The 13,524-nt window shown below is 40.3% G+C and overlaps 1 protein-coding gene across 1 annotated transcript in view; it reads left to right on the top strand.

Annotated features, from left to right (window-relative positions):
* The window catches only part of CCDC6 (coiled-coil domain containing 6), a 117,448-nt gene extending 104,649 nt beyond the window's left edge, over positions 1–12,799 (top strand). The window contains exons 8-9 of the mRNA XM_036895034.2: positions 7,389–7,513; positions 8,539–12,799. Of these exons, the coding sequence (XP_036750929.2) occupies positions 7,389–7,513; positions 8,539–8,733 (320 nt within the window). The 3' untranslated portion in view covers positions 8,734–12,799. The remainder of the gene's footprint in view (positions 1–7,388; positions 7,514–8,538) is intronic.
* The last annotated feature ends 725 nt before the right edge of the window (positions 12,800–13,524 follow it).

Here is a 13,524-nt window from a genome sequence, read left to right as displayed (position 1 = left end):
TTTTTTATCCATTCTGTTACTCTGTGTCTTTTGATTGGTGCATTCAACCCATTAACATTTAGGGTGACTATTGAAAGATATGTACTTATTGCCATTGCAGGCTTTAAATTCGTGGTTACCAAAGGTTCAAGGTTAGCCTCTTTAGTATCTTACTGCCTAACTTAGCTCGCTTATTGAGCTGTTATATACACTGTCTGGAGATTCTTTTCTTCTCTCCCTTCTTGTTCCTCCTCCTCGATTCTTCATATGTTGGGTGTTTTGTGCTGTGCTCTTTCTAGGAGTGCTCCCATCTAGAGCAGTCCCTGTAAGATGTTCTGTAGAGGTGGTTTGTGGAAAGCAAATTCCCTCAGCTTTTGTTTGTCTGGGAATTGTTTAATCCCACCGTCATATTTGAATGATAGTCGTGCTGGATACAGTATCCTTGGTTCAAGGCCCTTCTGTTTCATTGTATTAAATATATCATGCCATTCTCTTCTGGCCTGTAGGGTTTCTGTTGAGAAATCTGACGTTAGCCTGATGGGTTTCCCTTTATAGGTGACCTTTTTCTCTCTAGCTGCCTTTAACACTCTTTCCTTGTCCTTGATCTTTGCCATTTTAATTATTATGTGTCTTGGTGTTGCCCTTCTTGGATCCTTTCTGTTGGGGGTTCTGTGTATTTCCATGGTCTGTTCGATTACTTCCTCCCCCAGTGTGGGGAAGTTTTCAGCAATTATTTCTTCTAAGATACTTTCCATCTCTTTGCCTCTCTCTTCTTCTTCTGGGACCCCTATAATACGGATATTGCTCCTTTTAGATTGGTCACACAGTTCTCTTAATATTGTTTCATTCCTGGAGATCCTTTTGTCTCTCTCTATGTCAGCTTCCATGCGTTCCTGTTCTCTGATTTCAATTCCATCAATGGCCTCTTGCATTCTATCCATTCTGATTATAAACCCTTCCAGAGTTTGTTTCATTTCTGCGATCTCCTTTCTGGCATCTGTGATCTCTTTCCGGACTTCATCCCATTTTTCTTGCATATTTCTCTGCATCTCTGTCAGCATGTTTATGATTCTTATTTTGAATTCTTTGTCAGGAAGACTGGTTAGGTCTGTCTCCTTCTCTGGTGTTGTCTCTGTGATCTTTGTCTGCCTGTAGCTTTGCCTTTTCATGGTGATAGGAATAGTCTGCAGAACTGGGACGAGTGACGGCTGGAAGGACTTCCCTTCTTGTTGGTTTGTGGTCCTCCTCTCCTGGGAGAACAGCGGCCTCTAGTGGCTTGTGCTGCGCAGCTGCGCGCAGACAGGGTTTCTGCTTCCTGCCCGGCTGCTATGGAGTTAATCTCCGCTGTTGCTGTGGGCGTGGCCTGGCTCGGGCAGCTACTCCAAAATGGTGGAGTCGCGTTGGAGCAGGAGCTGCTGGGAGGCTATTTATCTCCGTAAGGGGCCTCCCTGCTCCCTGCAGCCCAGGGGTTAGGGTGCCCAGAGGTCCCGGATTCCCTACCTCTGGATTAAGTGGCCCGCCCTGCCCCTTTAAGACTTCCAAAAAGCACCCGCCAAAACAAAACAACGACCACAAAAAAAAACAAGAAAAAAAATTTTTTTAATTAAAAAAAAAAAAATTTTTTATTTAAAAAAAAAAAGGTGGTCGTTCGTTTTTCTTTATTCTCCGGTGCCAGCCTCAGGCCTCTGCTCACCGGTCTTTCTGCCCTGTTTCCCTAATATTGGGGTCCCTGTCCCTTTAAGACTTCCAAACAGCGCTCGCCAAAACAAAGCAGCAAAAAAGCAAAAAAAAAAAAATGGTCGCGCGCTTTTCTTATGTCCTCTGTCGCCCAGCCTCCAGTGCCTGCTCACTGTTCTTGCTGCCCTGTTTTCCCATTATCGAGGGCCCTACACTCTGGCCCGGATGGCTGGGGCTGGGTGTTCGGCAGTCCTGGGTTCCGTCTCCCTCCCGCTCCGCCTGCTCCTCTCCCGCCGGGAGCTGGGGGGAGGGGCGCTCGGCTCCCGCGGGGCTGGGGCTTGTATCTTACCCCCTTCACGAGGCGCTGGGTTCTCTCAGGTGCGGATGTGGTCTGGATGTTGTCCTGTGTCCTCTGGTCTTTATTCTAGGAAGGGTTGTCTTTGTTATATTTTCATAGATATATGTTGTTTTGGGAGGAGATTTCCGCTGCTCTACTCACGCCGCCATCTTCCGCCCCCTCCGACTTTGTTTTCTTAAGAGGAGAAATCAAAGTCCCTCACACAGCGTGGCAGCTTTTGTCCACTTGGGGCTCCCTGGCATTCAGCAGGGTGTGGAGGGGATGTTTGCAGACTAGAAAAGCACTTTCTGTTGTGGGTCATGGGCATGACCATCATCCCTTGTTTCTGCTCAAAAGATGTTCCTGAATCTGTGTCTCCTGCTCTCCAGTGGCCTGTAAGTCTCTCTGAAAGCTTCTCTTCCTAGCTGCCTCTCCATTTTCCCCAAATGGCACTTGGGTTTCCTTACCATGAGAAAGGTCTTCTTTACCTTCTAGTTTATTAATGTAAAAGGAAGGTGTGCAATAGAAGCAAGATGGAAGGTAGCTTTTATAGTTGATGGTGATGCTGATTCACATTAACTATAAAGTAATGTTCTCTGATTTATTTAAACCCAAAGAAATCTTTAGAGGTAATGTATTTTCCAATTCATTAAATGTAATGTGGTCATTAAATAAAGAAAAAAGTCAGACTTTCATTGGTAATATTAACTTCTGTTGTAACAAGTATTCTGCAGGAAGACATGTTCTCTGTCCATTATTTTGGTTTGCACATACCTCTCTCTGTAGTGTGGGGCCTGCTTGTACAGATAAGCTATTTCAGTTTTCCTGTAAACTATAGGATAAGTAATAGACTTTTTCTTTCAGCCAGCCTTTGTGAGAACCTTTGTATTTTAAGTTCTGTAATATCATCAAAGTAGATTTTATCTCCCATTTAGCCATAAACAGTCCACTGCAGCCCTGTAATAGTACATAAGCAAAACCTGTACTTTCAAGTTTTCATTTCACTTTAGTTTTTACTGGAAAAATTTGTGGTTCTCAGTATTAAGAGTATCAAACCACTTTCTTAAGTAAAATTATGTTGTTTAGATAATAGAGTTTTCATTTCCATTGTAAGCATTTAGGCTCTTGTTCCATTTCTTCTTAGCATTTTTGGTTAACATTGACAGTCTTGCATTTTTACCAATTTTTAAAACTATTTTAAGTCCTATTTCAGAATCTGATTGAAAGATACATTTCCTAAAACTTAGGAAAGCTCTTCTGGATTTTATGTGGAGTTATGTATGTGGATTACATATGGGGAGTGTATTACTTTCAATGATTGTTTTTCAGGTTGTCCATTATTTTCTGTAGCCTTAAGAAAAAAAGACATTCCAAATTAGTTTATATTGATGCCTAAATCAGGAATGGGAAATAATGAAGTTTAAAAAAGGGTCTACATAGTGTAGCACAGAGAAGACAAGTAGTGACTCTGTGGCATCTTACTACACTGGTGGACAGTGACTGCAATGGGGTATGTTGTGGGGACTTGATAATATGGGTGAATGTAGCAATCGCATTGTTTTTCTTATGAAACCTTCATAGAAATGTATAACAATGACACCTTAATAAAAATAAATTTAAGAAAAAAAAGGTCTACACCCCATAAGCAACAAGCATGCCCATTGCCCAGATCTTGGTTTCTAATTCCATTCTCTAGTGAAAAAGAACTAGAGATCCTTGGAGAAATGGATGTTCATAGGGCATGAGACAGGGACTATATAAAATGAACCTGGGAAAGAAAATCTGGTAATGCCAGAGTTAGGAGTGTTTAAAATACAAAAAGATGAGAACATGTCAAAGAGACACAGAAGCTAATGAAAGAGTTCCCAAAAGCCAAAATTGGAGCAATTTGAGCAGTAAAATAAAGAAATATTAGATGATAACCCAAACATAAACATCCACGAGTCCATACTGATAGAAATGATTGACTGAATAAAAAAGGGAGACACAGAGAACGATTTCCCATACAGAGGAATTCCAAACAATTTAGGTAGGTGCTCTGCCCTCAAGGAAGTAAAATAACTCCCCACTCTTTAAGTGTGGGCTGTACTAGGGACTTCCTTCCAAAGAACACAACAGGGAGAGGGAGGAGAAAAAGTACTTTCACAATGGGGAAACTTGATAAACAGTACCTCAATCCAAGTAATAAGGTCAACACCAACAGTACGACATATCAGTAATACATACCCTTTGATATGATGATCTCTGTGGTCTTCCTCCCAAAAGTTCATAACCCCAGTATAACCATGTGGAAGACATCAGACAAACCCCAATTGAGGGACAGTCTGCCTACAAAATACCTGATCAGAGTACCTCAGAACTGACAGGGTAGTCAACAACAAGGAAAATCGAGGAACCATCTCAGCAGGATGCACCTAAGGAGACATGACAATTCAGTATAACAGGGTATCCTAACTGTAATCCTGGAATAGAAAAAGAACATTAGGTAAAACCTCAGGAAATCCAGATAAAGTGTGGACCTGCATAGTTAATAATGTGGTAGTTGTGATGGATGGACCATACCATAAGATGTTAATAGAGGGGATAGTTTGGAGCCAAATGCAGAGCCTTTATGATAGTCAAAAAAAAGGGAAATTTTTCTTAATTTTTCTTTATTTAGGTAGGCAATAGGGAGTCTTTGAAGATTTTTGATTAGCAGTTTAATAATAAATCCTGTAAGCACTAGAAAATAGGCTAGATCTTGTTTTTCTTATTATGAATTGAACCCCTTGAGCTTCTCTATCTGGAGATAAGGATCCACTTTCATAGCCTTTCTGAATGCCATCACTTTCCTTAGAAATAGAATTAGGTTTGTATTTCCCAAAGTTGTTTGAAGAAAACATCTTCCATCCCCAAGCTGAACAAAGTCCTTGTGATACAAATAAACATCACACTAAATGACCACCTAGCTCCCAAAGACTTGAACTTTACACCAGACCTCCATTTTGTAACAAACCCAAAATCCACAATTGGAAATGAAAACAGGTCACATGGAAAGCAGCACTCATTGATAGTCAAACCAAGAAATAAAACAAACTCAACACTGGTGTTGAGGGCACAAATTCTGGGACTGGGCAACTAATATGGTAGTCAGTGGCTGCATGTCCCAGCCGTGGAGGCCAAAAGTGGGTATAGAAAAGCATCTTCAATTCAAAAGGTAAGTGGAGTTCACATGGCTTGGCATCTAACAGCTGCTCTGAGATGCAAAGTGATTGACAGTAGATAGTTCTATTCAGACTCCCCAAATTGCTCCTTTATTTCCATTGTCAGTTGGTTTATTCATATGGGACTACTTTGTGCTAAACACCGTGGTAGATGCTGGGAACTCAAAGGTGTCGATAGCTACATTTACATTGTGAGAAATAAGTGGTGCCCAGGGCTGCTGAGGCAGCATCTGGGTGATGACCACTTTTAGAATGAAAAATACAGCTGTTTGGATTCCCACTGAGAACAATATAATAGAAAGTAGAGTCTAGGCATGTGTGCCTTTAAAACACTTTGCAGATGATTCTAGGGTCTCAGGTGAAGACTATGTAGAAGTGGGCTGGGGCGGTTTTTTCCTTAAATACCAGCCTTTTTATATGGACATGTATAGGGCTTTTGTTTTCTTCATTGACTATCCTGAAGTTGCAAAGTTCTCAGTGGTGATTTTTGCTTACCTTTATGGCTGCTACATGCACATACATGCATAAAAGTTTTGTCTCATTATTGTTGATGCATCTTTTGACACTTTGCCTTACTGGCATATGATTTTTACCCCTTTACTCTATTTCCTACTTATTCTTCTTTTTATGTCTTTCTACTACTTTACTACATCTCATTTGGACTCCTGGCAAGGCATGATTTTGTTTTTTTAATTGGGAGAAGAACATTTAAAATGAGATCTGCCCTCCTTAACAAAACTTTAGCTATGTGATACAGTATGACTAACTATAGGCATGATGTTGTACAGCGGATTTCTAGAACTTACTAGACCCATTAATTGAAACTTTCTATACCCATTGAACAATTCCTCACTTCCTCCTACCCCCAGCCTCTGGCAACCACCATTCTATTCTCTGCTTCTATGAGTTTGACTTAGATACCTCATATGAGTGATATCATGTAGTATTTGTCCTTCTATGACTGGCTTATATTAGCATAATGTCCTAGGTTTATCCATGTTCTCTCTAAAAATAATTTAAAAGGCTGAATAATATTTCATTGTATGTATATGCCACGTTTTCTTTATCCACTCATCTGTTGGTGGACATTTAAGTTGTTTCTACATCTTGGCTATCGTGAACTATGTTGCTATGAGCATGGGAGTGTAGATTTCCTTTTAAGATCCTGATTTCAATTCTTTTGGATAGAACCCAGAAGTGGGATTGTTGAAATCATATGGTTGTTCTATTTTTAGGTTTTGAGGAAACTCCATACAGTTTGCCATAAGGACTACACCAATTTACATGCCTACCAACAGTGCATAAAAAGTTCCAATTTCTCTACATCCTTGCCAGTGCTATCTTTTTCTTCTTCTTTTATTAATAATAGCCATCCATACAAGTGTAAGGTGATACCTCATTGTGGTTTTGATTTGCATTTCCCTGATGGTTAATGAAGTTGAGCATCTTTTCATGTACATATTGGCCAGTTGTATGTCTTCTTTGGAGAAATGTCTATTCAAGTCTTTAGCCCATTTTTTAATCAGGTTATTTATTTGCTTTTGAATTATAGGAGTTCCTTATGTATATTGGATACTAATCCCTTATCTGATTAATGGTTTATAAATATTTTCTCCTGTTCCAGAGCTCACCTTTCTGATGACTGTTTCCCTTTGCTGCACAAAAGCTTTTTAGTTTGCTGTAGTCCCACTTGTCTGTTTTTGCTTCTGTGGTGGTTCTTTTGGCTTCATACCTGAAAAATCATTGCCTAGACCAATGTCATGAAACTTTTCCTCTGTGTTTTCTTCTAGGAGTTTTTGGTTTCAGGTCTCATTTAAGTCTGTAGTACATTTTGAGTTGACATTTGTGTATGGTGTAAAATAGGGGGTCCAGTTTCATTCTTTTGCATATGGGTATCTAGTTTTCCTAACACCACTTATTGAAGAGACTAGATACACTTTCCCCATTGTGTTATCTTGACACCTTTGTTGAAGATCATTGGACCATTTATGTCTGGATTTATTTCTGGGCTTTCTGTTCTGTCCCAGGACTTGACTTTTATATCCCTTGTTATCCAGCAGGCCTTTTGACAAGCCCACAACTCTTCTTACTCAATTTCATTTTTATGGGTGACTGAGAACCTGTGCATTTTAAAACCTTATAGATGGTTGAAGACACCAGATTAACTGAATACAAAATAATACTTTTTTCAGGTCTTTCATATGCAAGTCACACAGTTGGTTTCACGCCACCGACTTCACTGACTAGAGCCGGAATGTCTTATTACAATTCCCCAGGTCTTCATGTGCAGCATATGGGAGCATCCCATGGTATCACGGTAAGTCTTCAGGGGGTTTCCTGATGGTGGTAGCAACTGGTCCTCTTTGGGCTATCAGCACTGATGCACTTGAACGTTTACCTGTCTTCTTCTTTCCCCCATCAGTCTACCTTGAAACTGTAGTGACTTCCCAACAGTTTGACACTGAGTTCCAGTGTTGAGATTAAAACCCCTCCCAGGAGGCAAGATTCCAACTTCACTTTCTGTGAAAAGTGCCTTTTTTGAAATGTAATTGGACCTCTGATTAATGCCTCAGTTGAACGCTGGCCAGCTACTTGCCATCATGAATTATTGTTTGTTGCCATAATGTCTAAAATATTTATTGTCTGTACCTTCACAGTTCACTGAACTTCAGTATACTTCCTGAAATTAGCCTTGTTTCTAGTTTCACTCAGAATTTTCTCTCCTGGATTAAGAAGAAACCTCAGATGCACCAGGTTCAGACTCTACTCAGGGGAGTTTTTTCTTTAGAGCCAGTTATTTAGTTGACTAATAGAGCAGTTGGAAATGTAGCTAAGTAAGGGTTTGAGAATAGGAGAGAAATTGAGCGTTTTTCCAAGAAGGAAATCTTTAAAAGAAGACCCCTGTTCTACAAAAGGCATGTAAGATATTTCTGAAGCTCTTGGGTCAGCTTGATGGACTTAACGTAAAAGCAGAAATGCTTCTGGTTGAGCTGTAGCTCTCAGGATATTGAGAACATGGTTGAAGGAACTGGGGACATAAATGGACAGATTTACAGGGTTGAGGTGACTGCTGCTTTTAAATTTTAGGACTGGTGTTGAAGGGCCTAAGTCCCATAAAGCAAGTTTCATAGTAATTCTGTGTTGTTTTTTTCATAGGTGCAGGTGTAAACTCTACCCTGTTGAAATGTGTATTTCTAGTTCAGAAACCCATAGGAATAGACAAGGAAATCGCTAGATTCTCGTCCTCACTGGTTCAGCTTTTCACTAGCCTCAGCTCCAAGCCAGGCTGTGTTAGAAATAAGCTGCCCATCCCCAGACTGACGCATCCTGTCTCCTCTACAGAGGCCTTCACCACGGAGAAGCAGCAGTCCTGACAAATTCAAACGGCCCACACCGCCTCCGTCTCCCAACACACAGACTCCAGTCCAGCCACCACCACCGCCACCGCCCCCTCCCGTGCAGCCCGCGGGCCCCTCCGCGGCCGCCCCGCAGCCCGCGCCGCCGCAACATCCGGTGCATCCCGCGCCCCAGCCTTAATGCATGTGCTTAGTCTGAATCTCACGCTGGGACTCGTACAGCGGAGCCGTCTACTCAACGCCAAAGGCTTCCTTCCCTGGCATATTTGGATCTGACTTATTTGCACTGAGGTTATCTAGGCTTCACTATTAAATTGTGTTGTAAATGTTTGTCAGAAACGCAGCCGGTGTTGTGGGTCTACAACACTAAACAGACAACTTTTTCCATCAGTGTTTTACTTGAATCTACATGTACATCCATTCCCTGGCTGGAACATTTGCTATTCGATATTTGGTAATTCAGCAACAGTGGCAATTTTTGCTTGGCCCCAGAGCTTCATTTTCCTGGCTTTTAGGTTTGTAAAATAAAAAGGGATATCTTTTTTATATTTTTTTCCATAAATTTGCAGAAAAATTCTGGGTTATTATATACCCCCACCACCCCCATTATAATGGTGTTTACCAAACATACCAATAATTTAGCACTACAATTCAGACCTTTGGAGATCTAGCTTTCAGTGTAGGTTGGAAAGTTAGACGGATCAGTGCCCAAGACAATGTATCGTTTAAGAGAGCTTTCTACAGATACACTTTTTAGAGGTTATTTTCAGTATCTCTCAACATCCGTGTCTCTGATGAAACAGATAGCCTAAGGTAATGGATCGTATGGCTGTACCTTTTCTGCATACATGGGATGGATAATTATTGTATATTAAGACGTCATTCTTTCTTTATCTTTAATGTTAATCTACCCATATTGGCCCCCTCTGAGTTAATGTTGTCCTCCGCACTAGTGGTTGCAATGGCTGATTAGAACATGCTGTTTGATTTCTGCTGCGGAAGGCAATGTGATTGTAACAAAAAACAGCTATTTTCCCTTTCTATTCTTTGTGTTCCTCTAACATAAAGTTCGAACAAATATTTTAAAGGTGCAAAATACTATTAGAAAATACTATTTGAAATGAACATTATAGGAATATCTTGGCATAATGGCCACAGAATACTTTATCGCTTGGCAAAACAGACATGTGGAGGAAAGCAGCACATTAGCATTGATGACTGCTTATTTCGCCCAGTATAAGCAAGTGTAGTGTACTAAGAAGTATATTCTGAATACATTATTTCCATTCATTTAGCACAAATAAATTGTTTGGTTTCACTTTGAAGTGGAACACTGTGAGTCGCTCTTTTCTTCATAATTGCAACATCTTTATTTTTGCTTTTCAGCAGTTACTGTTTTGTACTTCCGTAGTAAAGTGATTTTTACCACCTGTGTTTGCATATTTATATATGCTGTGGACGAAAATAACTTACTAGAGAATGTATATTTTATGATGAGAATGTGTATCTGTTGGATATAATCAGAGAACTGAAAATTAATTTATCAGTAATTTTTAAGAGTCCATGTTTTGTGACAACCATCTCTAATAGCTAGCTCTTTACTGAACACACTCCTAAAAAATAAGGAACCATAACATTGTAGATATTTGATATTGTACAGTATAGAAACCTCCATTTTTGCCTTCAAATGCATATTTAAGAGTTACAGAATGAAAAAAGTCTTGTTGGATAATAGTGTTTGGCTAGCATTTTAAGAACTTGAGAGTAAAAGCAACAATAGGATTTTCACCTCTTCCTACTTCCACCCCTAAATGGAGAATGTCACTCCTCAGTCATTTGGGAGAGATCATACGTCTCTATAAATTTTACTTAAAATACCTATGTAATATATGTAATCATAGTACAGTTCTCACATATTGGCAAGAAGTTTGACATGTAATTATAGCTTTAGACTTTAGTTTTTTAATTCAATCAGATGGTATGATAGGAAACCCGGGAATTTCACTCGCAGTTCACTGTCCCTCTGGGGACATTGCCAGTCCAAGGAATTCAGAGAGTAGGCAAACACATTTTGCCTCCATGGTGCATTCTTGGTTTTTTTTATAGGAGAAATTCGGTGTATGTTTACAAGGATAGTTTACGAGAGGACGGATTTAAGGGCTGTTGGGTAGTATCTTGCACTCAAACAGGGAAGTCCTTATGTAATGATCTCTCCACTTCCGTCAATTTAGTTACCTCCTGAAAGCACAAAAGTCAAAACATTGCCATATGGTGAACGAAAAAGCACTTGGCGCAAACAGTCCCTGAGAAGATGCCTTTTCGAGGCAGGTTCTTGGCATTCAGACTGCAGAAATGCAGTGCTGCTTCCCCTAAACTAGTCGTTTTCATTTCGGAGTAAATCACAGCTCCTTTTCCAACATAAATCTAGTTACCTCTCCCTGCAGACATTTCAGAATTGACAGAACAAACACTACTATTTTGAATTGATGCTGTTCCATGTCTTTCTAAAGTGTTTTATGAGCCCAGGTGGAGTCTGTCACACCTGGGCAGTACCTGCTAGGGTGATCTCTTGACAATTGTTTAGCTACCAGGGACCCACAAGGTTCAGAACCTTAGCCCATCAAGGCATGAGCCCTTCGCCCATGGAAAGCTGACTCTGTGGGCATTTCTCACGGGCTGACCTGCCATTCCTGTTGCCCACTTGCCAGGGTAACCCTGAACTGACTCCCCAAAGGCCTTCGTAGAACCAGTAGCCATTCCAAAGGCAAGTGGGAGCAAAGGTAGCTTCAGGAGCTTCAGCTTCCTGTCTTACGGACAGAGACCCTTGGCTACCACTGTGCTGCTAATGGGATAAGTACTCCTTTGCCAGATTGCCATGCCTTTTTTACAAAACCAAATTAGCCTACCTAATACCTGACACCTCTCTGGGCTCTGAACTGCTTTCTCTTATCAAACAGGCTGGCATTCTGCACAGAATCCTAGAATTTTGGCAGATGGTGGAAGTGTTTAAGATTTAATTTAACCTGTTCCTTTTTTAATGTAAAGGAGTTTTAAGTTCTGAGGTCCTGAGATACCACAACCATGGAATGAATGTATAACCAGAGTGTGGCTTTGACACCAAGTGCTGCTGTTCCTTAGTAAGTGGCTTCTGATTTGAGCAGAAATAATTGATAATAGGAATTTTTATTAACTGTTCAACTAGAACATGTATCACCCTTTGTTAGGTAGACACAAACTTTTCCTGCACGAAGCCTTGCTTGTAGAGGGTGCCCAATAAGGCAAGAAAAAGCAGAGTGACTTGTGCTTTGAGAGCTCAGTATTTTTATCTTTCCAGTACAGAAGAAATATTTCTGTGTAACTCCATCTTCTGTCTAGTACTTGTCTTAATAGGTAACCACACTGAAAACTTTGTAGTGATGACTACCAAAGAAATACATAGTAAAACAACCTTTTATTTCCAAATTATTAAAGAGCCAGCCATTGACGCTGCTACATGAGTTCCATGCTTAAGAGCCATTGTAAGAGATTAAGGGGTTTTTAGGGTTTTTTTTTTGTCAAGTTTTTCTTTTCTTTATTTTTTGAGGAAACATACACACACAGCTGTCAGCATAGAATTGTGGGAAGCATTTTCCAGAATGCTCAGCAGTTGTGGTTTAACTGCCAAGCCCTGGTTGCCTCTCCATAGGCAGTGAAAGGAATCCTATGTCCGTGATAGTGTGGGTGCTGTGTGTGTGCACGTGCGTGTGTGCATTCATGCCTTAACTCGGGTTACTGCTCAACTTTATTCTTGACTTGGTCTGCACCATCATCTAGATTGTATGTACATCTCGATCTGAACTTCATCCTGGCAAAAACAAAGTTGCAGGCACAAGAGTTTAAGAGTGCATTCTTCCAAAAGAGTATTTGATCAGGTTGACCCTGAGCTTTCTTGGGACTATATTTGGAACTCAGCTTGGAAAGCAAAAGTGGACTGTCAAGTGGAAAGACATCAACAAGGAAGAGAGGAGAGCCAAGTGCTAGCATGTCTTTTGCTTCTGCATATCCGTGCACACTGTATGTTGTTCATGATAGCTTGTCTACAACTTGACTAGGTTGGAGTTCTGGTAATAGTGGCAATCTTGACATACTTGGTCAGAGTTTAGAGAGATGTAAGACTTCCAATTAATGTCTTATTTACTTTATGTTGATTAGTCTTTGATACATGTGCTGAATCAGAAACCTAAATAAAGATAATTTTTTTAAATGGACCTCTTGAGCCTTAAACCCTCTCTCTTTTTTTCTGATCTTAGATATAAAACAAGTATATATATACATGTTCATGGTACATATTCACACACTTATATTCAGTCTTTGGATATTATAGTTTGTATATAGGTAAGCTTATTCTTAAGTTTCAAACTCCCTCTGCTTGATTTTCCCTTCCTACTTTGTAGGAAGCATGGTTTTAGAATAAGTTCTAGATTTGAATACCAGTTCTCTGGCTGGGCCAGTTACTTGACCTCCCTGGAGCTTAAGCTCCCCACCTGTAAAATAAGAATATTATATGCCTTGCCAAAGTGAGAAGTTGAGATGAAAGGCTCTACTAAGTACAGTCCCTCACACACAGTAAGACGCTGCCTAGCCCCTTCCATAGCCATTCGTTTAGGAAGAAACGTAGAATGACTATTTGGAGTGGCATCTTAGACTTGTTTGGGGGACAGTGTATGGCTTGTTAGGTGAACTGAGTAAGCCCTTAGCAGTTCAGAGACCATTTTCTGTGGGGAAAAGCAAAGTACTTAGTAGGATCTTATCTTAGGAGCATAGCCTTAGAAATACTGTCTTCAAGAACCTTGTTGTGATACCATCTTAATGAATGCAAAACTGTTTAGGCCCTTTTCTGTGTAAGAGTGTTAAATAAACCTTGAGTGAGCCTTGACTCTCTCAGGCTTCAGCAAGATTCTGTGTTAAATAGTGTTAATGAAGAGTTTCTAAT

The sequence above is a fragment of the Manis pentadactyla genome, chromosome 8 (assembly GCF_030020395.1).
Source record: "Manis pentadactyla isolate mManPen7 chromosome 8, mManPen7.hap1, whole genome shotgun sequence".
Taxonomy (NCBI): domain Eukaryota; kingdom Metazoa; phylum Chordata; class Mammalia; order Pholidota; family Manidae; genus Manis; species Manis pentadactyla.
Note: the sequence above shows the minus strand (reverse complement) of the source record. Positions and strands in the feature narration are given on the sequence as shown.